At 62.6% G+C, this 25617-nt stretch overlaps 8 protein-coding genes and 1 pseudogene across 8 annotated transcripts; 3 read left to right on the forward strand and 6 right to left on the reverse strand.

Moving 5' to 3' along the window:
- Nucleotides 1-49: 49 nt before the first annotated feature.
- Nucleotides 50-852, reverse strand: ACA1_271530 (uncharacterized protein; the record flags this gene model as incomplete). Its single annotated transcript, XM_004336573.1, has 3 exons — nucleotides 50-92; nucleotides 227-311; nucleotides 432-852. The coding sequence occupies 3 exons, from the start codon at nucleotides 850-852 to the stop codon at nucleotides 50-52; spliced, it is 549 nt and encodes a 182-aa protein (XP_004336621.1).
- Nucleotides 853-1401: 549 nt separating this feature from the next.
- Nucleotides 1402-8495, forward strand: ACA1_271540 (leucine rich repeat domain containing protein; the record flags this gene model as incomplete). The annotated part of the gene is made up of 25 exons (XM_004336574.1): nucleotides 1402-1524; nucleotides 1570-2056; nucleotides 2275-2408; nucleotides 2584-3069; nucleotides 3259-3379; nucleotides 3467-3543; nucleotides 3649-3758; nucleotides 3882-4017; nucleotides 4168-4312; nucleotides 4430-4515; nucleotides 4659-4721; nucleotides 4868-4961; nucleotides 5034-5121; nucleotides 5385-5539; nucleotides 5561-5638; nucleotides 5795-5924; nucleotides 6038-6109; nucleotides 6274-6384; nucleotides 6567-6706; nucleotides 6842-6919; nucleotides 7154-7259; nucleotides 7359-7485; nucleotides 7577-7714; nucleotides 7960-8110; nucleotides 8182-8495. 25 exons carry the CDS (start codon nucleotides 1402-1404, stop codon nucleotides 8493-8495), a joined length of 3750 nt encoding a protein of 1249 aa, XP_004336622.1.
- A 162-nt stretch (nucleotides 8496-8657) lies between these two features.
- ACA1_271550 (uncharacterized protein) lies at nucleotides 8658-10098 on the reverse strand (the record flags this gene model as incomplete). The annotated part of the gene is made up of 3 exons (XM_004336575.1): nucleotides 8658-9349; nucleotides 9436-9617; nucleotides 9695-10098. 3 exons carry the CDS (start codon nucleotides 10096-10098, stop codon nucleotides 8658-8660), a joined length of 1278 nt encoding a protein of 425 aa, XP_004336623.1.
- A 451-nt stretch (nucleotides 10099-10549) lies between these two features.
- On the reverse strand, nucleotides 10550-12612 carry ACA1_271560 (uncharacterized protein; the record flags this gene model as incomplete). Its single annotated transcript, XM_004336576.1, has 2 exons — nucleotides 10550-10645; nucleotides 10720-12612. The coding sequence occupies 2 exons, from the start codon at nucleotides 12610-12612 to the stop codon at nucleotides 10550-10552; spliced, it is 1989 nt and encodes a 662-aa protein (XP_004336624.1).
- A 692-nt stretch (nucleotides 12613-13304) lies between these two features.
- On the reverse strand, nucleotides 13305-15404 carry ACA1_271570 (cdk10/11, putative; the record flags this gene model as incomplete). The annotated part of the gene is made up of 6 exons (XM_004336577.1): nucleotides 13305-13448; nucleotides 13551-13745; nucleotides 13856-14081; nucleotides 14168-14317; nucleotides 14484-14805; nucleotides 14966-15404. The coding sequence occupies 6 exons, from the start codon at nucleotides 15402-15404 to the stop codon at nucleotides 13305-13307; spliced, it is 1476 nt and encodes a 491-aa protein (XP_004336625.1).
- A 93-nt stretch (nucleotides 15405-15497) lies between these two features.
- On the reverse strand, nucleotides 15498-17383 carry ACA1_271580 (protein phosphatase 1, regulatory subunit 7, putative; the record flags this gene model as incomplete). The annotated part of the gene is made up of 11 exons (XM_004336578.1): nucleotides 15498-15554; nucleotides 15658-15711; nucleotides 15870-16061; nucleotides 16131-16172; nucleotides 16277-16351; nucleotides 16475-16530; nucleotides 16575-16597; nucleotides 16626-16742; nucleotides 16844-16971; nucleotides 17081-17146; nucleotides 17249-17383. The coding sequence occupies 11 exons, from the start codon at nucleotides 17381-17383 to the stop codon at nucleotides 15498-15500; spliced, it is 945 nt and encodes a 314-aa protein (XP_004336626.1).
- Nucleotides 17384-17496: 113 nt separating this feature from the next.
- Nucleotides 17497-19155, forward strand: ACA1_271590 (slime mold cyclic amp receptor protein; the record flags this gene model as incomplete). The annotated part of the gene is made up of 6 exons (XM_004336579.1): nucleotides 17497-17711; nucleotides 17825-17957; nucleotides 18235-18312; nucleotides 18440-18507; nucleotides 18619-18854; nucleotides 18941-19155. The coding sequence occupies 6 exons, from the start codon at nucleotides 17497-17499 to the stop codon at nucleotides 19153-19155; spliced, it is 945 nt and encodes a 314-aa protein (XP_004336627.1).
- Nucleotides 19156-19308: 153 nt separating this feature from the next.
- ACA1_271600 (cation diffusion facilitator family transporter superfamily protein) lies at nucleotides 19309-21870 on the reverse strand (the record flags this gene model as incomplete). The annotated part of the gene is made up of 12 exons (XM_004336580.1): nucleotides 19309-19444; nucleotides 19533-19605; nucleotides 19723-19814; nucleotides 19921-20033; nucleotides 20182-20270; nucleotides 20380-20454; nucleotides 20542-20649; nucleotides 20773-20819; nucleotides 20854-21009; nucleotides 21139-21230; nucleotides 21349-21504; nucleotides 21784-21870. 12 exons carry the CDS (start codon nucleotides 21868-21870, stop codon nucleotides 19309-19311), a joined length of 1224 nt encoding a protein of 407 aa, XP_004336628.1.
- A 188-nt stretch (nucleotides 21871-22058) lies between these two features.
- The window catches only part of ACA1_271610, a 4618-nt pseudogene continuing 1059 nt past the window's right edge, over nucleotides 22059-25617 (forward strand).

Consider the following 25617-nt stretch of genomic DNA (forward strand, 5'->3'; position numbering starts at 1 on the left):
ACGCGGACGCTGCCGCCGGTCCACCAGCCAATGCCGCGCTGCGCAGTCGTCAGTGTTTGTACAGCGCCCACGGGATGGCCACGTATTCCTCCCTAGATGGGATGGGCAAGCACCAGCAGCCCCAGCAAAGAGAGAGAGAGAGAGCGTCGGTTAGCCAGGCCACAAATGGGGGGGGGCTGCGTGCATGTAAATAAATGGGGCGGGCGGGCGGGCACACGTGGCGTACCGGGTGCCCTTCGATTGCTCGGAGAGGTGGGGGAGGAGCCAGGTGTCGTGAGACTCCACCGGGCAGTCGATGTACACCCGCTTTCCTGCGATCGGATAGGGGGGTGGTGACCCCAACAATGAGGGTGCGAAGAGGGGGAAGAAGGGGGTCAGCGAGAAGCAGGTCGCTGTGTCCGTGCGGTGGTGCGTGCGTGGTGTGTGCGTACCGAGGGCGGCAGCGATGCCAATCTCGACAAAGGCCCAGAAGCAGTCCTTCTGGTCGGTGAGGCGTGCGTAGAGGACGTCGCACTTGCTGATCTGGTGGCGCGCGTTGTCGTAGAGGACCTGCTTCTCGCGCTCGTCCACGGTGAAGTCCCTCTGCTCGTCCCGCAGCACCGAGGCGAGGGCCGCGCCGCTCCGGGGCTCGTCGTCGAGCTGGTAGAAGTAGTCCACGTCGTGGTCGAGCCCCGGACACGAAAGGAAGTGGGGACCCACGTACACCCAATTGTCGTCCCATTCCAGCTCCAGATCGCGCAGTCCCCGCATCTTGTCGAGCAAGGGCAGCGCCTCCTGCTCGCTCCTCCACTCCAGTTCCTTGAACCGCCCCAACCCGCGCCAGTCTCGGCTCGGCGCATTGAAGAACATCATCTTGCCTGCTACGTAAATGCGCTGCTTGTCCACATGCTCCTTGCCCTCGCCACCAGCAACCCCCGTTGTTGTTTCTGTAGTCGCTGGGGTGGCCACCTCCTCGGGCATGGCCGCACTGGCACCGCTCGTCGGGTGCTGATCATGATGGGGTGAACCCCCCGCAGTGCTCGTCGTTGCCGTGGCTAGAGCGGGATGATCTTCGACCATAGCATCCCCATCTCCACCTTCCTGCCGTATATCGTGCACTGGGGCAGCCGACCCCAGGGAGGGCACTGCTTCGTCCTTCTCGAGTTCCATCTTCGCTTCTTTTCGAAGCCCCAAACGTTTTGCCGCCTTCTGTTCCCTTGTTGTCTCCAACGGTCCACTATTTCAAATGACGCGTCCCTCAACGTTGCCCTCTGGAATGTGAGGCATCCGACTGTGCGCTGAGCCGAGGTGTTGGGTAACGGCACCCGGGTCTGGCCGCCCCACCACACCCCCAGCCCTCGTCGCCATCCCCCCCCCCTACCACAACCACAACAACAATAATAATCTCAACAACATTAAAATATGGAGGCCTGGGACAGTGGGCTGGACGACGACAACGACGATAACGACCAGCGGCAGCTGCAGCAGCAGCACGGCGGCGAGGGTGCCCTCATTGCAGGCCTCAGCGGGTCTCCTGCCCTTCACGTACTGGACCACCACCACCACGACCGCCGCCGCCGCCATCATCAGCATCAGCATGAGGTGAAGGAGGAGGCTGGCCAGCAGCAGCTCGAAGAAGAGGACCCGCTGCTGCAGCCCCCGCACCACGAGGAACCGGAAAAGGAAAAGGAAAAGGAAGAGGAGGAGGAGGAGGACAACAACAATGAAGACAAAGATGAGGAAGAGGAAGAGGAAAAGGAAGAGGCCCTGCAGCTGCTGCAGGTGGGTACGGCACCAGTAGCAGCAGCAGCAGCACGAGGTGGCCGGGGCGTAGACGCACCACCGCCGTCACCGCCGCCCGTGGCGGTCGTGGGAGGCACTGCACCGGCCGCGGCAGCAGAGGAGGGCATCGCGTCGGACGAGGGCGGAGCCACGGGGGACGCTGCCGCTCCCGTCCCCGCCACCAGCGGCGGCGGCAGCAGCACGACGTCGTTCATCGATAGCGTGGGTCCCACCAAACTGGCCCACGTGCTGGCCCAGGCGCGCGCACAGAGGGCCACCCTCCTCTCCCTCACCGGTACCCCACCCATCACCTTCCCCCTCCGCCGCCGCTGCGGCCACCACGCCTGGGCAATTGCAGCGCGGCCTCCTCGTTCTCTCTCTCTCTCTGCATTGGTGGTGCGATGAATAGTGGTGCGCACCGCTCACCACTGTGGTGGTGGCTGGTGGCTGGTGGCGGTGGTACACCGGGGTGTGTGTGCGCGCGCGCGCGCGTGTGTGTGTGTGTGTGTGCAGGGTGCCTGGTGGCCGAGCAGGGTGGCGTGGTGCCCAGCCAGCTGTGTGAGCTGTCGTCGCTGACCCGACTGCACCTGGCCAAGAACCACCTCACCGCCCTCCCGCCCCTGTTCGGCCTCCTCTCCAACCTCGTCGTACGCCGCCCCCGCCACAGGCCCGCCTGCTCCCTACACGCGTGCGTGTGTGTCCTGTGTTGTGTGTTGTGTGACCTCACCGCGTGCTCTGCGGTGGCTGCGGTGGGCGTGCTGCTGCTGCTGGTGGTGGTGGCTGGTGGTGGCTGGTGGTGGCTGGTGGCTGGTGAACATACAGGAGCTGGACGTGTCGGAGAACCGGCTGGCCGAGTTGCCGTCGTCGTTCTCGCGGCTGTCGTCGCTCGAGGTGCTCAACCTGGGCATGAACGAGCTCGCGGGGCTGCCGCCGGAGGTGGGCGACCTGAGCAGCCTGCGGGTGCTCAACCTCTCCTTCAACCGCCTCGCGGCGCTCCCCACGTGGCCGCTGGGGGCCTCGCTCACGGCCCTGGTGGACCTCGACCTCTCGGCCAACGCCCTCACGGCCCTACCCCCGGCCCTCCCGCCCACCCTCACCTCGCTCCACCTCACCGACAACCGGCTCACCGCCCTCCCCGACGACTTTGGCCTCCACGTGCCCGTCCTCCGTCGTCTCGCTCTCGCCCGCAACGCCCTCTCCGCCCTCCCCGCCTCCTTCCCGCGCCTCACCCGCCTCCGGCAGCTCGACCTCCGCGACAACCGCCTCGCGTCCCTCCCCCACGACGCACACCTGCTTGCCAAGCTCAAGGTTCTACCCCCCCATCATCATCATCATCATCCCACCACTACCACCCCTACCATCCACCGCCATATTTTAACCGCCCCGCCATCTACCGGTCTTGGTCGCGCCGTGTCTCGTGTGGCCTCCCGATCCATGCGTGGGGTGGCGTGGCGTGGCATGGCATCACTAATCACCCAACCACCAATCACCAATCAGGTGCTGTTCCTGGAGGGCAATCCCCTGCGCATCCCGGTGCCCCATCTGCCGGAGGGCACGCACCGCTCCTTCGCCACCAACCCGTCGGCCATCCACGCCTACCTCTCCCTCTACCAATACGGTACGGGACCCGCCTCTCGCCTCTCGCCTCTCGCCTCTCGCCTCTCGCCTCTCGCCTCTCGCCTCACGCGCGGCACGTGTGCTGCAGGGGAGGGAGCTGCTGGGGAAGACGAACACACCCAGCGCATGAACCGGGAAAACGCGCGGCAGAGCCTCGAACGCATGGTACGCGTCCTCGAAGGCTGTGCCCCGGTGCCCCACCCCCAAATCCACACACACCACTGCCACTCACTGATGTGCGCGTGTGCGCGTGTGCGTGATCATCGCCAGTTCACGAATATCGATCCCGAGGTCATTAGCAGCGTGCTGGAGGCCTGTGAGGGAAGTGCCAATTCGGCCATCGAGTTTCTTCTCTCCATCAGCGAGACCCCGGCGATCAGGTGCGCGCCCGCTCTCTTCTCTTCCGCCAAAATTTGCGCGCGGCGTGTCGTGCATGCGCGCGGTGGCTGGTATGGCGAAGAAAGCGAGGCGGCGACTGATGGCTGTCGACGCCTCTTATGCAGCGCCGCTGCGGGGAGCGGCATCTCTCCAGCGGAAACCGGCGCCGCCTCGTCCCCCTCTGCACCGGGGCCGGCCTTCTCGTTCAGTTCCCTCCTGCAGGCCATCGAAGAAAAAATCGACGAGAAGATCATCGGCGACGTACGCCCTCCCTGACTCACGCCTCTCCCTCCTCCTCGCCTCGCCTCCTCAACTCCACCGCACACGACACACGCACACACACACATGCACGCACGCACACACATGCACGCACGCACGCACATGCACGCACACTCGACAACCACGACACAGGACGCGAGCAGGAAGGCCCGCGACAGAAGCAGCAGTATGTTCACCAAAGTGCTCAACACCATCAAGGACAAGATCAACGAGAACCAGCAGCTCGACCCGGCCAGGGATTCCGACGACCTGCCCACCCCCGTTCCCATCACCCCAGGTGCCCACCCACCCACCCTAAATCCCCCCCCCCACCGAGCAGGCACCCAGCCAGCACATGGCACATACCAACTAACTACCTGCACGCCCCCCCCCCCTTATTTAAATACGCGCACAGAGCTCATGGCGCACCGGGCAGCCCGTGCGCGGGTGCCCGGGGGACGTCTGTCGCAGTCGTCCACCAACAATTTCCTCGTCTACGAGGTGAGTTCCCTCTCCTCCCCCTTCCCCACCTCTACCTCTCTACCTCTCTCTGCCCCATCCCGGTGGCGGCGGCCTCCATCCACGCATCATTGCCCTTCATCGTTCTCACCACCACCGCCACCACAACCGCCGCCACGTTGCAGAAAGAGAACAACCGGATGCTGCGCGCGCTTTGCTCGCGACCCGAGTTCCGGGATCTGCTGAACGTGCTCAAGGAAAAGCAGGCACGCCCACCACCTCCCCCCTCGCAATCCGGGTGGCGCGTCTTGTCACTCTCGCTCTCTCGCTTTCGGTGGTGACGTGGCGGGCCTGACAGCGTGTTCTTTTCCTCCCCCTCCTCCTCGTTGGGCAGCTAACCCTGCTGGTGCCGCAAGACATCGTGCTCGATGGCGTCGCCATCACGCGGGATCTCCTGCAGACGCACATCGTGCAGTGGGAAGGCACGTGTACCCACCCACCCACCTTCTTTATCTCTTTATTTGCGTATATTTATTTTTCTTACCGTGGCGCATCGCCAGATGAGCAATCGCCCCTCTTCTCGTCCCTGAACGACATCATGGGCTCCCTCTCGCCCGACATGCAGTCCATCATCCTCTCGCTCTCCGGGTGCTCTCTCCGCTCATGTTCAGGACCACACACACACACACACACACACACACACAACACACACACACACACACCACACACACACCACACAACACACACACACACACCACACGTGCGCGCTTAATGGGCTCCCTTGCTCACCCGCAATCATTGCGTGCTCTGCTGCTGCTGCTGCTGCTGCTGCTGCTGCTGCGCGGGGACGTGTGTGTATGTGTGTGTGTGTGTGTGTGTGTGTGTGTGTGTGTGTGGTTAACGGGTACTAGAGAAGGGAGCCGCAAGACGGCTGACATTCTGCGCGAGGGCCAGATGGAGTTTGAGGACATCGACTACGACGTGCCCCTGCTCCTCATATCCTCCCCGCTGGGCCATGTCGACGTCCTCGCCGCTGCCGCCGCGCCCACGTCGCCGTCCTCGCCCGGTACCCGGCCTCTCGACATAGACCACGCCCATCCGGAGGCTACTTCGCCATCATCTCCCTTTCCTAGTGGCGAGGCAGCCGGATCACGCGACAGCGAAGGTGCACGCACGCACACACGCACACACGCACCCAGTGCGGTACCGGCGGTGGCCCAATTCTCCTTTCCTTCCATTCCTACATGCTGCATGCGTGCATGCTGCATGATGATGCCTGATGCGTGCATGATGCCTGATGCGTGCATGTGCGTGGCGACAGTCATGGCGGGTCGCGTGTACTCGAGCACAGCGCAGTTTGATCTCCGCCTGGCAGCGCCGCTGTCCCTCGACGCCTTCCTCACCAAGCTGCACGACAAGAACACCCGCCAGCTGCGCATCACCATCGAGAGGTAACCAACCACCCCTTACCCCCGCCACCAGCCACCACCGCACGCCCTGCTGCTGCTGCTGCTGCTGCTGGTCACTCTCGCTGTTTGCCTCACGCTCCGGGGGGGGGGGCTAGTTTCGCTCGCTCTATCCAGAAGAGGAAGCTGGGCACCGACGACAAGGAGCAGATCCTCTCCTTTCTCAGCCGGTGCGTGTGGTGTGGCGGAGAAACCTAGCAATTGCATATAACACATATGACGTGGCGGTGTTGTGGGGGAGCGCTAACCGATTCACTCACTCACTCACTCACTCACTCACTGCTCCTGTATCAACCCCCCCCCCGCGGATGTTGTGGTGTTGGGTGTTGCGCAGGACGCGGCAAGCGATCCTTAGCCACCCCCTGTGGCGAGGCATCTCGGCCAAGGAGGCCGACTACACGGCCCAGGCACTTGAGGCGGTCGTGTACACCAAAATTTACAAGAGGTACCGCCCCATCGACCCAAGCACCACCAGCCACCAGCTACCAGCCACCACCAGCCACCACCACCAGCCACCACCACCAGCCACCACCACCAGCCACCACCAGCAGCAGCAAGGGCCGTTGCTGACCAGGTTCTGTTTGTCTCCTCTGTGGTGGGCGGCGTGCGGCGTGGGTACATGCGCAGCATATTCCTGTCGGCGTCGGATCAGGAGAGGGACCGCATGCTGACGGAGAAGATGAAGAAGCTGGCCTTTGTCACCCCGGACATGCTCGGCATTCCTCCCCGATTTTGCAAAAAGCGCATGTGGGCCGCCGCCGAGAGAGGTACTCCTCCTCAGAAGAGGAGCCATTCCCCATTGCCCCCCCCCCAATTCCTCCTTCTCCTCCTCCTCCTCCAAACATATGCGCCCCCCCCCGACGGACTCTGAACCCGTGCGTGTGCGTGCGGGGGGTGAGCAGAACTGCTGATGATGAACTCCGTGTGCTCTCCGACCGAGAAGCTCCGGGCTCTCCTCAATGCCTGCCGACTCATCATCGGTACGCACCTCGCCTCGCCTCGCTCGTGGGTGGGTGGTGGGTTGGCGGTGGGTTGGCGGTGGGTTGGTGGTGCACACACGTGTGGGCAATCTGACGGCCTTCTGCCCTTCTGCCCTCATCCTCTGCACCACATTCCATCCACCATCCATCCATCCATCCATCCATCCATCCATCCATCCATCCATCCATCCCTCCCTCCATATTCCACATTCCATACTCCATAAACGTTATTAGAGCTGCTCAAATCGCTGGATAACACGGCGGGTGCCGACGACTTCCTGCCCCACCTGTGCATGGTGGTGCTCCGTGCCTATCCGCCCCATCTGCACTCCAACGTCAGGTACGACGACCACGACGACCACGACGACTCCTGCTCGCTGCTGTGCCGATATGTCTAATCTGCTTCCGGCCACCGCCATACCGCCACCGCTCCCTCAAGGTTCATTGCGCGGTACACGGCGCCGGAGATTCTCGCGGGGGAGACGCTCTACTACTACACCCAGCTGGTGTCCGTCATTTCCTTCGTGGAGAACATCGATGGCTCCCACCTCAACATGCAACCGCAGGTGCTGACATCCCCACCCCCCACCCCCACCCGCCACACCCTTTCGACCACCTCTGGTGCTCACTCAGGCAGGCATGCATGCACACATGCAGGACTATGCTCGACTCTACGACGGGGGCGGAGACCGCAGCACCCATCCATCACAACTCCCTCGCCCGCACCATGACGCCAGCCAGGCTGCCGCCACGGGCTCCCTCGCGCTCCTCCGTCCTCAGCGCGTGGGCGCGAGTGTACGTCCCACCTCTTCTTCTTCTTCTTCTTCTTCTTCTTCTTCTTCTTCTTCTTCTTCTTCTTCTTAGTATTATTGGCCCACCCACTCACCCACCATGGGGCGGTGAGTTGTACCACTGCCGAAGAGCGAAGGGTGAAATTGGGGGGGGGTTGTTTCGTACAACACGGCACGGCGTTGTTTGTCTCTCTCCTCGCTGCCCCTGATCTCCAACGCACCAGCCGCTGATCGTTGTGTGTCGTGCAGGTGCACTCCCGGGAGCACACTCGCTTTTTGACAGCGTCCCTCGAGGACTTGCGGTACAGCGACGTCCCGCAGTTGCTGGCCGCATACAAGGCCCTCGCTGCTGCTGCTGCTGCTGCGCCTTCCCCGCCGCCGGGGACTGCGACTGAGCAAGGTTCGTCGTCATTCTTCAGGCTGCTCCAGTTCTATCCAAGTCTTTAATCTTCACGCGGCCCCTTTCTCCAGCTGCCGACGTGGCCGAGAACGCCGGGTCGTCAGAGGGCGAGTCCCTCGTGGTGGTGAAAGTGAGGTGCGCTGGCGCCGAGGAGAACGGCAAGCTCTTTCGCATGGTGTCTTTCTCTCCGCGTGCCGGCATAGAAGGCCTGCGCGCTGCCATCGCGGGGCGATTGGCACAGAAGCCAGAAGGGGACGATCAAGCCGGCCTGGCGCAACCAGTTGTGGGTAAAATCGTGCTCCTGCCCGATGTTGCCCTGGAGTGCAGTGCTGATGTGCTGCTCCTCCAACCTGGCGACTGCTTGGAAGTCACCTTGTCCATATAATCATCACCAACCATCACCGCGCATAAAAGCCACTTCTTCCCTTACTGCTGCTGCTAAATGAACAGAGATATGTATTGTATCCCACGACGCCCTCTTGGTCAGGTGTTGCATCACAGGCAGGTGGTGATGTTGGGGTGGTGCTGCTGTTTCCCGTGGTGGTGGCTACGTAAGGAGCGGTTCGGGGCTCAACTCTGCCGCTGCGGGGAGTACGGCCAAGTGCTGGGACGAGGAGGACGAGGAGTGGTCGTGCGTTGGGACTCCGCCACGTTGAAGCTGCCGCGGATCCCTTTCTTCCGCTGGGACCCTTAGCCGGTCGGGGTTGGTCGGCATCTGGCCCAGGTCTGTGGGCACACCGAAGGCAAATGGAGGTGGTTCTTTGCGTAGGGCGGCGTAGGCGGCGTAGGCCTCCATGAGGCGCTCCAGAAGGGCCGCCTCCTCGGCCCGCTCGGCAGCCGAGCGCTGCGCTGACGGCGGGGCGGACAACGTGAGCTCTTCGTTGTGGATCCCCTTCGGTTCACCATCATCACCACGCCTACCGGCCTCTTCTTCTTCTTCGCCGGAGGGTTCGCCGAACACTGGAGAGGTGCAGATCTCCATCTCTGTCAGCCATTCCAACGGGAGCAGGTGAAGAGGGAGGTGAAGAGGGTGCGATTGCGTGCCTTCTGTGAACCGAGGCTGCTGTTCTTCTTCTGAGTTGGTGTGGCGGTGCTCCTCGTTCAACTCGATCTCCTGCAGGAGCGCATGGAGGGCAGAGTTCTCTCGCGCCCCAGCCGCTTGAGCCTGCTGCAGCTCCTGCTCCTTCACGGACGTGTCCGCCTCCTGTACCGTTGGCTCGGCTGGCACGCCTGGGTCAACTGTCCGTTGTGCCCAGCACACACACGTTGACAGGCAAGAGAGTTGAGACAGAGCCGGTGAGGGAGAGAGAATGCCGCAGGCGCACCTGTGAGGGTGGTGGGGGCCACCTGCTGCGGCGGCTGCTGCTGCTGGGGGTCGTTGTCGCCCAGGAGCTTGCGCAGGTGGTCGGACGACGAGGAGGAGTAGGCGTGACGCCCGAGGGCCGGCAGCGGCTTCTTGTTCACCCGTCGGGTAACCGACGTGCCGCCCAGCGCCGCCTTCACCTTGCTGCCCACCACCCGCCACCACCCCAGGCCCTGTAGTGAGTACTTGGCCACGGGCTGCTGCAAGGAGGGAGTGCGCACCTGCCCAGCGAGTTCTTGTGTTGGTGCTGCTGCTGGGGCTGCTGCTGCCCGGGGAGCTGTTCGCGCAGGGGAGCCAGGCCGGGGTTCATGCGGCGGATGGTCTCGAACATGACCTTGGCCGTGTTGGCGTTCATGTCCACCTCCGGCACCACCTCCTCCTTTGCCTCCGCCCCTCCGTCGTCGTCGTCGTCGTCGTCTTCACGAGACTGGACCGCGGTGGTGGTGGGCTTGGCGGGTCCCTTCCTGGCGGTGGTCTTGGTCATGAGGGACCCCAGTTCGGCCCCTGCCATCCGTTCGCGAGCCCTCGCCAGCACCTCTCGTGAGGACAGCCTCTCCACCGCCCCCGGTTGCGTGGCCCCCTCCGCCAGCAGAGGCAGCACCAGCAGTACCAGCACCACCAGCATGGCCGGCCACAACCAGGCATGCGCCGCCTGGGGCACTCTCCGTGACGACCCCATCTCTGACCTGCAGCACTAAGTACCCCGCTTGATGCCCCGCCGTGTGTTGGCCCCGAAGCTTTTGTTTTTTTGGGTGGGTGACGTCAGCAGCCCTTTCCTTTATTGGAAAATAAAAGACGGCCACACCCTTGGGGTTGGGCGGATGGGGGGCAGCTCTCTCTCTCTATGTACACGCACCTATGTACGTCCGTCCGTACGTCCTGCTGGAGGACGTACGTAGTCGTAGAGGCGGACTAGTCGGGGAGTACCGACTGCGTTGGCGCTCAAGCAAGAGGCTGATGGGCCTCATGATGATGATGGTGATGGTGATGGGACTGGAAGTAGAAATGATGCGGGCTGGCGGGCTGCTCAATGAGGCTGTTGGATTGGAGAGCTGGTGGCTGGTTGGGTCGCGTTCTCACTGGAAGGAGAACTCGAGGTTGATGAAGTCCTTGTAGAAGCCGTCAATGTTGTGCAGCTCGGCCTCGTAGGAGCACGACGTGCACACACAGCTCTGTGAGGCGTAGGGAATGCGCGTGTAAGTATCATCATCATCATCATCAACTACCATTGGGGGCGCGTGAGTACCTGGAAGGAGGCAGCGGCCTCGTTGGGGTTCTGGGCACGTTTGGGGGGCGGCGGGGTGCGGGAGGCCAGGAGGGCGAGGAGGGAGCCCAGGGCCTGCAGCCGATCGGTGCCGTACTTGCGCAGCACGCGCCTGATCGCCATCGAACGGTCGAAGGACGGCAGGGCCGCGTAGGAGCGGAGGAAGGCACCCGCCGCCGCCTCCACCGGGTCCTCTTCCGACGCCGGGGCCACCGGCGAAGCTCCCTGGCTCGAGGCGCTGGCGACCGGGCCGGCAGCCGCGTGCGGGGTGCGCAGACGCGGGTCGCGCAAATGTTGGAGCTGCTGCTGCTGGTGGTGGGGCTGCTGCTGATGGGAATGGTGGTGGTGGGCCGACGACGAGGACGACGCGCAGGCGGGCGAGCACGGGGACGCCGATGAGCCCGGCAGCGGCGGCGATAGCGGATCATCGGCGGCAGGCTGGGGCCGCTGGGTCTGCAGGGTCGGTGCCGGGAAGAAGGCCGGCATCTCCTTCACGTCGGCCTGCTGCTGCTGGTGGTGGTGCTGCTGCTGGTGGTAGGGGGGGTTGAACTGCTGGTGCTGCAGCTGCAGCTGCTGCTGGTGTTGGTGTTGTTCGGGACCCGGGACGAAGGAGGCCGGCAGGAAGGAGTGGGGAAAGGCGGCCGGCAGGTCCATGAGCATCATCAGCTGCGGGTCCTCGAGAGGCGACACCAGGAACGCGTTCCCATCACCCACCTGCTGCTGCTGCTGCTGTTGGGACTGTTGGTGGTGCTGGGGCGGCGGCGCGTGCGGCTCGTAGTGGTGGAGCAGCTGTTGGGCGGGGGCGGCGGGGGCTGTGTCGGTGCCGTCGTTGTCGCGGGGCACGAGGCGGCAGCGCTTGGAGAGGGCGCCGATGGCGTGGGCGTGGGCCAGCTGGGCGCGCTCGATGCGCTGCGTGCACTCGAGGAGCATGTCGCCCAGGGTGCGCTTCCGACGCACCACGCGCTTGCGCGACGAGCGCGGCTTGGAGATTACCTGGATCGGCTCCGTGAGGGCCTCCAGCACCACCGACGCCATCGAGGCCGGCTCGAGGCCGGTGGCCGGCGAGGGCGCGCCCGACGGGGGCAGCGATGACGTGGTGGCCGGCGATTGGTCGGCGCTGGCCTCGGGGCTCGGGGGTGGGGTGAAGGCGCGCACGTGGGCGACGAAGAGGCGGTTCTGGTGCTGCGAGCTCAAGGCCCGCACCCGCGCGGTCAGCACCGCCGAGCGGCCGTCGTCGGCCACCCGCGTGGCGATGACGTCCAGCGGCGGACGCTGCACGAAGGGCACCGCGCGGCCGCCCTCGCCGTCGTAGCGCAGCCGCACCTCCATCTCGAGCCCGCGCAAGTCCGTCACCATGGTGCCGGGGGCGGTGGGCGACAACGACGACGACGCGTCGTGGTGGTGGTGGTGGTGGTCGTGGTAGTCGTCGTCGCCGTCGGAGCGGACCTTGCCGCAGCGGCGCTCGCTGAGGCGGCACTCGCGCTTGGGGGCCTTGAGGGGCGGGGCCGGGAGGCGCACGTGGATGGAGAAGGGCACCTGCTTGACGATGACGTGGACCTCCTTGGTGACGCCGTTCTCCGTCACGGTCTCGCGGCACGGCTGGGCGAGCTCGATCGAGACGTCGAGGCGCTGGGCCAGCGGGCGGGGGTGTACCACGAGGCGGTGGTACAGGTCGGCGTCGCCGTTCGGTCCGTCCTGACCGTCGAGCCGGTGGTGGGGGCCTAGACCGGGGCGCCCCTCCCCCCTCCCCCCGCCATGGTGCCGGCAATCAATTTCGTCTTCGCCTCCTACGGCGCATCCTCCGCCGCCGTCGAGCGGGAAGGAGTGCCTGCCCGATGGCAGGGTCGCAACGCCAGCGGCGGCGTGATGGTACATCGTCTCGGTCGGCGAACGGAGGAGGAATGTTCGGGGCTGGGGTGGGGATCGAGGGACTCGTGGTAGTCGTCGGGGGGTTGTGTAGGTGCGGAGGTGGGCTTTGGCGAGAGAGCGAAAGCGAAAGCGACGGAGAAGATGAAGAAACTTACTCGAGAGAGGGGATTGATTTAGGCTCCTAAAGGTTTAAGAGCGGTGATGGGTGGTGGGCACGTAGATGAAGAGGTCGACAGTCTGTCTTGGAGTAGAGAGAGCTTGGTCTCTCTCTTGTCGGTCAGAGGGTCGCGGCCAGCAGTGGCCAATGAGCGCGGTGTGACGCGAAAGCGAAGGGGGGGGCTGGTGGGCTGGGGGTGCGTGGAGGTGTGGTGGGCACTTGGGCGGTAAGGAACAAGTTCTAACGCCAAGCAAGTAAATAAATACGCGGCCGAAAAAGACCCGTTGCTGGACAAGCGCGATTGGGCCACGGGGGTTGGGTTTCGGAGTTGGCGGACCGAGACTTGCCTTGTAGGGAAGGTTTGGGAGCGTTCGGTGGAGGATTCGGGAGAGATATAGCTCCCGTAGTGGGGGAACTGGTGCTCTGCATACCTGGGGTACCAGAGAAAAGGGAGACGACGAAGTGCCGTTGCCTGTCCTCGACGAATGGCAATAGCCGGCCATGTGCCGCCCTTTCCGGGAAATCTTGGTTGGTTCGCGATTCAAAACCTGAGCTTGAACCCGGTTGGCTGGTGACCGTAGGGGTCGATGCCCAGCGCGGCGTGCGCGTCCGTCGAGTCGCTCAGGAGGTGGGCGCCAAAGAGGCCGCCCTCCACACCCGGCGAGTTCGGGCGAGGCCGCGTGCCCTGACCAAGAGAGCAGTGCCCACATGACAGACGCGTGGTGAGACGACACACTAGCGTGACGGTCGCACGGCGTGTGCGGTGAGAGTGCGGCTGCTGGTTTACCTCGTGGAGGGAGGGGAAGGTCTGGATCATGCCGGGCTCGCGCGGGAGAGGGGGTTCGGTGAAGTAGCGGTGGGAGAGGGCCTCTCGCGCGGTGATGCGCTTCTTGGGGTCGTAGGCCAGGAAGCTCATCAGCAGATCGAACCCCGCGTCGGTGGTGGCCGAGAACATCCTTTGCCGTATCGCCGACGGGTACGTCTGCAACACGATTGTCGTGAGTCCAATGGGCGATCGATGATCACCGATCGGCGATCATCGACGCTCGTCGGTGCGGGTGGTGGGCGGGTGGAGGGCAATGGTGAGGGTACCTTGAACTTCATCTTCTTGACGAAGGGCAGCTCGCTGAAGCCGGGCCACACGTCGTCGTTGGGCGTGCCGAGCATCTTGAATATTTGGTCGATCATCTGGAGCTCTGTCTGGGCCTTCATGAGGGGCTCCTTGCAGAGCATCTCGGCAAAGATGCAGCCCACCGCCCACATGTCGATCTCCCACGAATACTCCTTGGCCCCGAGGAGAAGCTCGGGCGCGCGATACCTGTTGGCAACCACAACAACAACAACATCACCACCAACGCGGAGGCGGACAAGCCGCGACATTTCAAGCCACTGCGCGCGCTACACGGATCAATCGGCCGCTTGGCGAGGTACCAAAGAGTGACGACGGGCTGGGTGTAGGGGCGCAGCGGGTCGCCGTAGTGCCGGGCCAGGCCAAAGTCGGCCACCTTGAGGATGCCCTTGCTCGACAGCAGCAGGTTCGACGTCTTCAAGTCTCTGATGCGGGCAAGAAAGTGAGCGCGAGACTGCGAAGAGGAGGAGGAGGAGGAGGAGGAGGAAGACGAAGACGAAGAAGAGGAGAAAGAAGAGGAAGAGGAAACAGCGGAAGCTCTTCATGCCACGTCAAAATTTCCGTGATTGTAGTGTTGTGTAGTGTGCGCACCTGTGGAGGTACCAGTTGTCGTGGATGTAGGCGATGGCCTCCAGGAGCTGCTGGAGGAGGCACTTGATCTCGGACTGGAGGAAGGGGTCGCGCATGGCGGTCATGAGGTCCTTGAGGTCGTGCTCGAGGAACTCCATCACCAGGTAGAACGAGTTGGGGTCCTTCCCGATCACGATCTCCTTGGCCCGCACCACGTTCGGGTGGTCCATCTCCATCAGCACCGCCAGCTCCCGCAGCGCCGTCACCGGGAACGACTCGTCGCCCTTGATCTTGAACTTCTTCAGCGCCACCACCTCCCCCGTCTCCTTGTCCTTCGCCCGGTCTGCGCTCGCACCGCGATGACGACGAATAACGGAGCAGGAGGAAAACGTAGAGGAGAGTGAAGAGGAAAAGGAGAAGGAGAAGGGTGAGAAGAGAGTAGAGGCCGACATGATTGACGTCTCCAAAGGGGGGGGGAGTGGCGGGGGGAGGGGTGTGCGTACGGACGACGCCATAGGCGCCCTCTTGGATGCGGTTGAGGCGCTCGTAGTGGTCCACGGAGCGGCAGCTGCGCATGGCGGCCACCAGGACCGGCAGGCCTGCTGCTGCTGCACGCAGCGGCGTTCCCTGGGGGCTGGCAGCTCGCTGCCCCGGGCTCGCCCCCTTTGGCGGCACCGACGATGAGGACGAGGACGAGGACGACGGCGAGGGCGCACGTGGGGCAGGCGAGGCTGGTAGGCCGTTGCCGGCAGTAGGCGTCGCTCCGCCCTCCTCTCGCTCTTTGCCGCCACTGCTGCTGCGAGCCCTCTTGGTGCCCACCGCGGGCGGCGTGTGCTCATCCTCCGCATCGTGTGCTCTACGTTTCGTGCTGCCGCTGGGAGGACTTAGACCCACGATTGGTCCGCGCCCTCTTGGCCGGCTTGGTTGCTGCTGGTCCTCCATCTCCATCATGAACAAGACCAACAATTCTTTTCCTTTTCTTTTCCCGATGCTTTTTTGTTGGCCAACTATTTCCTTTCTTTTTCGGCCGACACGTCAGTGAGGCAGCGTGGCGGAGTCGAGTTGAGCCAGCGAGGGCAGTGCAGCCACCACCTGACCACCACCGAACGTTCCGGGCTGGTGAGTTGATGTTCGGGTGGTGCTGTGCACGTGTGTGTGTGTGTGTGTGTGTGTGTGTGTGTGATTGGGAGTGTACCTGCTCCTGGTACTGGGGGTGTTTGGCCACGGGGTTGCCGTGGAGGTACACCGTCTCGATCGCGGGGGAGCGAATGCAGCGCAGCTCGTCAAAGGAGGCCAGCTGGTTGTCGTTGATCTGAAGAAAAGGTGCGTGCACCACAGTGAGCAACAAGTGCACTGGGCATCTTGAGCAGGCAGGTATGTAGAAAAACGGAAGGGGAGGCGGCAAACCCAGAGCTCCTCGAGAGACGTGAGGTGCTCAAGATTCTCGAGGTGCGCGATTCGGTTGGCCGACAGGTCGAGCGTCTTGAGGGACACCAAGTTATCGAGGCCGGCTATTCGGTCGATGCCGTTGTGAGAAAGGTAGAGCTCTTCAAGCAGTCGCAAGTTATCCAGTCCCGTGATCTCAGTCAGCCTGTTTGACTGCGCGCACAAGTTAAGGAGGAGAAGAAACACTTTCTTCGGCTGGCCGGTAGCGCGACGAGTAGGTACCTGGATGCTAAGTTTTCTGAGGTTGGTAAGCTGGTCCAGTCCCTGCTTTCATGAACGTTCGCGTACGTGCAGAGCAGGAAAGGAGGATTCAAGTCGTATAATAAGCTGAAGCCATAGAGATGCAAAAGGAAGACGCCTCCGCGTACCTGAATGCGTGTGATCTTGTTCTTGCCCAGCCACAGGTTCTCCAGGTTCACGAGCCTATCCAGCCCCTCGATGGTCTGCACCCCACCGCGTGTACACACACGTGAACGCGCAACGTAAGCATCGTTTCCACCGTTTTGTGGTGCACCACGTAAGCGCTCGGCATAACGAGCAAAGCAGCGCTTGGGAGGGGGGGGGACCCGGATTCTGTTGGACCCGAGCTCCAGGGTGGTGAGAGTGGTGAGGGTATCCAGGCCTGAGTAGCAGAAGCGATGATCATCAGCAGAGGAGCCACAGCACCGCAGAGCAGATCATGGCAGAAGCTGGGAAGAAAGAGGGAGGCGGAGGGACTTGCCTTCGATCTTGGAGATCTTAGCAGCGATGAGATAGAGCTCGGTGAGGTGCGGCAGACCCTCGTGCGTCAAATTCTGGATGCGCCGGAAGACGTTGAAGGAGATGTCCAGGTACCTGCGACCACCCCCAACCAGTCAGTTTTGGCGAGTCCCGGCAAGAACGACTCTGTGGCAACAACGAGGCAGAAGAGCATCGAGCCGGTGGTGAGAAGGTACGTGAGGGAAGGAAGGGAGAGGTTCTCGAGAGCGGTGATTTGGTTGTCGTAGAGGTCCAGCTCGCGCAGGCTGGTGAGGGCCTCGAGGTTCTCGATCTTGTGCAGCTGGTTGTTGCGCACCACCAATTTCTGCCCTCGCCCACCACCACCAAGCAAGCGAGCAAGCAAACCGATGCAGCACCCGTCAGTCAGCTGCCCCCATAAGAAAACGTGGCGGGCACAGGGGGTAGGTGCTCACCTCCAGAGCGGGCAGGTTGTCGAGGTTCTCAAGGCGTTGGAGGCGGCAGTGGGTCAAATCCAACTCCTGTTTGGCAAAGGCCAAGCCCTCATCAGAAAGCCGCACCTCGTGGACCAGCAGATCTGTGCCTGCATAAAATGATGTAAACTGTACGAGAGGGTGGGGCACCTTGGTTGTGGGCGGTATGGTGTATCCCTCCCCCAAGCGGGAATGGGGCTTGTGGGACAGGTCCACGTATTCGGCATTCTCCTCGATGGCGAACGAGGGCGTGTTTCCCCTACTCGCGGCTGGTGCACCCTCCATCTTCTTCTACTCTTTGCTTTTGTTTTTTCTTCTGTCGACCAAAAAGGCCGCGAAAGAGAAAAGGCGAAGTGCAATTCGTAAAATAAATAATAACAAACAAATACAAACCCCTCATGCGGGGTCCCTTGCTGCCCGTGGGGGACGCGTCGGGAGCGGAGGCCCTCGAGCACACCTTCGTGGTGTTGAGCGCGGTGTCACTGTGCCTCGTGGCACCGCTCGTGCTCACGTTCGTGGTGTTCAAGCGCAAGTTCCCGTCCTACCTCGTCCTTTCCTTCCTCTTGTGCTCCATGGGGCTCCCTCTCTTCAGCCTATTCAACGCCTTCTTCGGGTTCGTGCTGGCCGCCTTCTTTCTTTTCCCTGCCTCAATTCCGTCAGCTTTCGTTCTTTTAGGTCCCCTCCCGTCTGACTTGGCTGTTGTTGTTGGCGCGCGCGCGTGCGTAGGGTGGAGCACCTGCTACGGGAAGGAGGCGTGGCCTGCCAGGTGCAAGCCGTCGGCATCCAGTTCTTCGCGGCCGGCATCGTGTGGGCCTGGTTCTTCCTAGGCCTCAACCTCTACACCATCGCCGTCTGGCAGGTTCACCTCTGCTCCCACCCGCACTGCCGCTTTCCCCCACACACGACACACACGGCACACGACACGACACGACACGACACGACACGACACGACACGACACGACACGACACGACACGACACGACACGACACGACACGACACGACACGACACGACACGACACGACACGACACGACACGACACGACACGACACGACACGACACGACACGACACGACACGACACGACACGACACGACACGACACGACACGCACTTGCCAATTGCACTGAGGGTGGGTGCAGGTGGGCGGTGCCAAGAGGCTGGGTCGGGTGTACCTGGTCCTCACGTGGGGCTTTTCCGGCATCCAGACCATAATCCCGGTACCCCAAACCCCCGAACCACCTTTCCTCCCTCGCAGCTTCCTCTGCCCACACGAGCCATCATTCGTCCTTTATCTTTCATCATCGAACCACCACCGCCGCCACCACCGCCACCACGATCATGCAGTTTGCGTTCGGGCACACGGGTCCGGCCGGCTTCTGGTGCTGGATCGACTCTGGCGACAATCACGCCTGGTACGTGCACTCACCCAGAACCGTGGCCTGGCGTGTTCTCACGCGCATCGCTTACCACGCGGTATCCGTGGTGGTGGTGGTGTGGTGGTGGTGGTGGTGGTGGTGTGGCAGGGAGCTGGGGTTCTTCTACGGGGAGGTCGGGCTGCTGCTGGCGGTGGGGGTGCTCCTCTGGGCGCGGGTGCTCTACGTGATCATCTCGTACTCGCTCGATCCGATGCGCGCGGGCCTGCACGGCTACCTGCTGCGCCACGCCCTGCTGGTCGCCATGTTCGTCGGCGTCATGGTGGTGCTCTTCACCTACCGCCTCTACCAGATCTTCGACGACCCCCCGTTCTTCTTCCAAGCACGTGCGTGCCCCCAACCGCATTGACGTCGACTGATCGCATGTGTTTGTTGTTTTATTTTGCTCTCATTATGATCATGGTTGGTGCAGTGCACGTGGTGTCGCTGTCGGGGCAGGGCTTCATCACATTCATCTGCTTCGGCATCTCCAAGGAGAACTACAACCTGTGGAAGAAGGCCGCCCTCGCTGGCGCCCGGCGGCTCCGGCGATGCTGTCGGCCGACGGCCCGCGACCCGGCCCCCTGGCGCGGGGACGAGGACACCGTGCTCCTCTCGTCGGACCACGACCCCGACGGTGAGCGGTGATGCTGATGACGATAGGGAACAACCAACAACAACAACATGGCCAACAACAGCAGCAGCAACAACAACATGGCCAACAAGCTACACATCGGCGCGTGCGCTCGCGTGTGTATGTATATTTCCTGTACTTGCTCTTTTCTTTGTCTTCTTCTTCCTCTACTCGTGGGTGCTTTGGAAGCACTCGGGCAGATCGTGCGGGTCGACCTGGATGGTGGCGTGGTTGATGCCGTACCTCGCACACGTCTCCTGCGCAGCGCCCAACACCTCGCGCTGCTCGGCTCCCTCCTCCGCTCTGTTCCCGCACCCTCAACGTGTGAGAGAAGAGCCTCCATTCAATGTATGCATTGGTGGTACAGGTGGCGAGCCGGGTGTGGGGGTACCGGATGTGGCACGACAGATAGACCTTGCCCAGGGTGATCTGCCAGATGTGCAGATCGTGCACACTGCTCACCCCTGCACCCCCCCAACCATGCCGACACACCTTGGGGAGATGAGGAGCTGCTGCTGCCATCACCGCGGACTAGCGGAGAGAGCAGTATTGGAGGAGAGGGGGGAGGGTGGAGTACGAACCGTCGATGGCTTCGAGGGAGGCGTGCACGAGGTCGAACGAGATGTGGGAGGGGACCGTCTCCATCAGTACGCCCAGGATCTGCCGCAAGATCCTGCACGCGCGCCCAACCCCCCCCCAAGTTAATTCCAGTTCAGTTCCACCCGCGAAGGGAGAAGCGTCAAAGAAAGCGAAAACATGTAAAGGGGAATAGCGGGTACTTGACGGTGGTGAAGAGGGTGATCACGCCAAAGACCAGGGACGCGATCGGGTCGGCCAAGTTGAAATAGGTCCGCGAAGCGCTCGGGGAGCCCGTGGTCACTTGGTTGCCCACCTGCAGCACATTTCGATATACGCAGGGGCGGCGTAAGCAACGTGTTCGCGGGGGGGGGGGTGACCAGACAACGTTGGGCCAACAGAACCCACACCCAACGTTGTCTGCATCAGTGCGCGAGCAGGCCAATGATGCGGGTGCTATATACCCATACGACCACCGCGGCGCCGATGATGCCCACCGACTGGATGCAATCGCCAAGCACGTGAATGAGAGCCGCCCGCACGTTGACGTTGCCTGGATGAACACCGCCCCCGCCCACACCACACAAACTTCAGCATCGTGGATACACGGGCGTGCCGGCCGGATCCTCGTGTCACATCTTGGGAAAGGCGCGTCGTCATACCCTCGTGGCCGTGGCCGTGTCCGTGCGAGTGCGCGTGCCCGGTGTGGGTGCGCACCACCTCGACCACCTCTTCGCCTGCCAATATTTATATATAGAAAGGTAGAAATCACCGTGAGTGAGGGGCAGTACTCTTAGGGGGCGAGGGAGGCGAGAGAAGTGTACCGGGGGCGGGGACTGGCGGAGGCGGCGGCGGACCGTGGGAGTGGCCGTGGGGCGCGTTGCCCCACGCCAGGATGAGCGCATCAACGATATTCACCACCAACCCGCACACTACGCCACAACACACACACACACACACACACACACACGGCGCGCGTGTAAGACCATGCGCTCCATCAGAGGCACTGACAAACGCATTTGATTTTGAGGGAGGGAGGGAGGTGTAATGTATACCTCCAATGATGGTCATGATGCGGCCATCGAGAGTTTCGCCCTCCTCTCTGCGCGCAGCACGTCCGGTGACAATTAGTGTACCGCCGGTCGTCGTTGGAAAGGGAATGGAAGGGATGCGGCTGGACGCCGAGTGTGTACTTGATGTCCGCGATGAGTCTGAGGATGGCCTCGTAGACGAGCACGCCCACGAGCGCCCAGATCATCAGCACCGAGGCCAACGCGCCCAGGATCTCTGCCCTGGAGTCGAGAAGCACAACAAACAACAACAACAACAACACACACAGCGAAGATGAGGAGGGTGAGGAGATGGTTGGCCCATGGTTGGAGCTAGTCATGTGGGCGTGGTGGTGGAGGAGGTGGGGTCACCTGTAGAAGCCGAACGACATGCTCTTGGTGGGTGCTCGGCGGGCGATACCCATAGCCACAAGCGACAGGAGCATCGCCGCCACATCGGTCAACTGGCACCGATTGTTCGCGTGTGCGTGTGCGGTGAGTAAGGGCACAATGCAACGAGCGGCTGCATGTGCATGCGTGAGGGGGCCAAATGAAGTGAAGTGATTGGGGGGGGGTACGCACCAGATGGGCGGCGTCTGTGATGATGGCGAGGGAATTGGCGAGTACGCCGCCCACGATTTCGCCCACCATGAAGACCAGCGTAAAGACCGTGGCAACGGTGAGAGCAATCATGGCCTTCCTGTCCCCCGCATCCATCTTGCGCTTTCCCTTCTTCCCCTTCTTCTTCATTATTGTCTGTGTGAGTCAGAGTGCCCGTTCGTTCTGGTGCTGCAGCATGGCAGCCACGCGGCTCGTTCAAAGAAACCAGCGGTTGTACCTTTGAGCCGTGGCCGTGCCCATGACCGTGGCCGTCGTCGTGGGAATGAAGCTGGTGCTACGGCGGAGAAGTGCGGTGCAGCGGGGGGGGGGGCTTACGTGAGCTGGGCAGTGCGGCACAACGTATGCGCAAGGTGGCCACGTCCTGCACGGAACAGGCGTATGCACAAGGTGGCGTACAAGTAGCGGCGCCCTTTCACCTCCAAGCGAGGACCCGCCGTCTTGTACGTTGCCCGGCGAGTAGTGAGCACCCTCCTCCTCATCCATATTTTGAGACTTGTGTAGATGCCGCGTACCCGCAGGCGAGAAAGGGCGGCGGATATCTCGCATTTTCGCCGCTAGAAATCCGAGAGAAACGCTGTGGAGTTTCTTCTTGATTTCTCAACTTTTCTTCAACGAGCAGCAATTAATAACTTCTTTTTCGGGGCGAACAATAGAGAAGGGGGCTGTTAGTGATGGACTCAACAGTGTCGGGACGAGCTTATGTGACGGGTACATGCCACACCACCCCGAGCCTGTTGCTTTCGCCGAAACGGTTTGTTGGGGGGGGGGTAACAACCACCTTCGCCACCGTCAGTGGTGCGGGGGGCCGACAAACGGGGCGACTCTGCCGAGGCCGAGGGCGGGCTCTACTATGTGCTGGCGGCCTCAGACGTGGCCAAGGCCAAGACCCGCTCCGTGCCCGGCCCGACATCCGCCTGGAACGACACCCTCCAGCTGTGCGTGCTCCTCCCCCTGCCCTTGCCCTTCCGCCATTGGCCGTCGTGTGTGCTGAGAGTTAAGGCGTGGCTGGCTGCCTGGCGGATGGCAGGGACGTCGACCACCCGTTCGGCAAGCTGGAGGTGTTCCTGTGGCGGGAGCTCAGCGGCGGCTCTGACCAGTTCCTGGTACGAACGTTCACCCACCACCGCCGCCGCCGCCGCCAGGCCTGCATTCATGCCAACGTGAGGCGCGCACAATTTGTGCTTAATTCAGAGACTGTGTGGCTCGTTTTGCGGTCTTGTGTTGCGTGTGTGTGTGTGTGTGTGTGTGATCAGGGTCGCGTGACGGTGCCGCTGGTGGAGATCTGCGACGGGAAGCCCCATCAAAACGTGCACCCGCTGCAGGGGCGGGCGGCCGAGGAGCACGTGGCGGGCGAACTGGAGCTGCTCGTCCAGTTCAAGTACATCCGCGTACCGTGCCCCCCCTTGCCCCCATCTAAGTCTTCTTTCGCGGCTTGTCTCGTCTGCCACGCGTGCCTCACAAGTGTGGTGGCGGGTACACGCGATGCTGCTGGTGGTGAGCAGAGCTGGGACATTCTGTATCGGGGCATCCAGTACATGTTCGAGCAGCAATGGACCAACGCCGCACAGGCCCTCACCTCGGCCATCCAGTCGTTCCCAGGTGCACCCCTCTCCTCCCCTCCTTTTGTTGCCTTTTGCATTTACGTTTGCTGTAGTAGTTGCTGTTGCTCTGCTCACTCTCGGCGTGGTGGTGGTGGCCTGGTGGCCCTGTGGCCTGCAGATGTGGAGCACCTCTACAGCTACCGATCGGAAGTGTTCCTCCAGATGAACAAGCTCTCCGAGGCACCTCTTCATCCCACCCCACCCCACCGTCATGACCTGGACTAACCAATGCCGTGTGTCATCGTGTCGTCGTGTGTCGTGTGTCGTCGTGTCGTCGTGTCGTGCGTCGTCGTGTCGTGCGGGGCACCACTAGGCGATGGCGGATGCGGGCAAGGTGGTGGACATGAACCCCAATTGGGCGGAGGGGTACTACCGCGTGGGCCGGGCCTTTTTCGCCGCGCAGGACTACACACGCGCCGAGGAGGCCTACCAGGAGGGCCTCAAGAAGAACCCCACCGACCCCAACCTGGTCCAGGGCGTGGAGCTCATCCGACGCAACTTCACCAAGTCCCAGGTGCACCCGCCCCACCCCCACCCACTGCTCAAACGCAACGCATCCTAACCACACACGCGCGCGCGCGTGTGGTGGGGGGGGGATGGTCGCATGCAGGTACGGGAATCGATGATGGCGGGCAAGGCGTGCTTCTCGCGTCGCGAGTTCGTGGCGGCCACGCTCCAGTTCACTCGGTAACCAAACCACTTTTGGACCCCTCGCTCTGTTCTTTTTGATCTGGCGTGGTGCCTTCCCGGAACCCCGAATTTACCCCCCATTCACTCACTTGAATGCAGGGCGCTGGAGGCCAATCCGGCGAGTGCGGCGCTGCTCATGTACCGCGCCATCGCCTACATGGCCAACGGCAACAACGCCCAGGCACAACGCCCCATCTCTCCCCCCCCCTCCCTAACCACCCCCGACCTACTGACGCGATCGTGTTGTTGTTGGTTGTTGGTTGGTTGTTGGTTGTTGTTGGTTGTTGTTGGTTGGTTGTTAATGCCGTAGGCGTACGAGGACGCCATGCAAATCGCCCGTCTCCACCCCGATTGGCCCAAGACGGAGGCGGCCAAGCAGGGCATGCTGGGTAAGCGTGGGCGGGGCAACATCAAGTCCAAGCCCCGCTGGTTCGTCCTCAAGCACCGCTTCCTCTACTACTACGACTCCAGCGCCGTACGCTGCCTCCCTCCCTTCTCCCTTTTTGCCGGTGCCGGCGTTGCTCACGCACGTGCGGGGGGGGGGCTGGGGATTGTTGCGCACTCGCAGGACACGGAGCCCAACGGGGTGATCTGCCTGGCGGGCTTCGAGATCAAACCGGAGGGCCGCTTCGAAATCAACGCCGAGGGCCGCTTCCAGATCGCCTTCCCCGAGTACTACTACACTCCGCACCGCGCGCCAATGGAGGAACGAACGAAAAGGTGGGGCTGACGGTGGTGGCTGATGGGTGACGCAGGCGCTCGTTCCGGCTGAAGGCCACATCCGACGCTGAGAAGGACGAGTGGGTGCGCCATCTCACCCCTCTCGCCGACTCCCCCCTCAGCCTGCCCCTCGACCAGGTGCCCCTCTCCTCCCCGCCCCGCCCTTCCGATTCCTTTGCGCATGGCCCTCTCCCCCAACGCCCCCTTACCTTGTGTGCCGTGTGTGTGTGTGCCGTGTGTCGTTGGCGGTGTCGTTGGTCGTGTCGTGTGTGCATAGAGCGAGAACGTGATCTACTGGAACACGCCGGCCCTGGCCAAAACGCACTCCTACACGGCGCTCCTCGACGCCCTCCCCTCCCTCCTCCCCATCAAGGTATGACCGCCATTCATCACTCCTCTCGGCCTTCTGCTCCCCAACAATCTCCTCACCTCGCGCCACTTCCCGCCTTTGCTGTCCGCATGGCGGCTTGCGCGTTGGCTGGTTGGCTGGTTGGTTGCAATCGCCAGCTGGCCTCGACGGTGGCGCGGCGGATCGACACGGCCCTCACGACCGTCTCCATCAGCAACGCCGACCACGAGGGATGGCTCGCCAAGCGGCGCGAGCTCATCGACGAGTACAAGCAGCGGTACCTCCTCCTCTCCTCCCACCACCACCACAACTCCAAACACTCAACACACTCCCTGGTTGCGACATTACTACCAATAATCATCATCATCATCATCATATACAAGTTATCATCCATAATCATCCTCATCGTAATATAATATATAATATCGCGTGCTTGCGCGCCATTGGTAATCGTTAATGGGCTGGCAGGTGGTTCGTGCTGAAGGACGCGAGCCTGCACTACTTTGACGACCAGCAGCCCAAGGACCCGCAGAACGTGACGGCGCAGGGCCTGATCGAGCTGCAGGGCACCACGCTCAAGGTCACCAGCGCGCTCCTCTTCATGTTCGAGATCGCCCGGTCCGACCACGTCGTCTACAAGCTGCGTGCCGAGAACGCGCACGACTTTGGGGTGTGGATCGACAAGCTCGGCCGCGTGTGCAAGCGCCTCGGCCACCACCTCGACTCGAGTTCCATCCTGCAGCCCTCCGACGACGCGCCCGCCGCCCCGCCCTCGCCCGTCGCCCCGCTTTCGCCCGCCACCTCTCGCCCCGCGCCCGTCGCCGCCGCCGCAGCCGCCGACTGGAACTCAAGCGGGAGCGGCAGCACCAC

This window comes from Acanthamoeba castellanii, assembly GCF_000313135.1.
Source record: "Acanthamoeba castellanii str. Neff unplaced genomic scaffold scf7180000084771, whole genome shotgun sequence".
In the NCBI taxonomy this organism is placed as follows: Eukaryota; Discosea; order Longamoebia; family Acanthamoebidae; genus Acanthamoeba; species Acanthamoeba castellanii.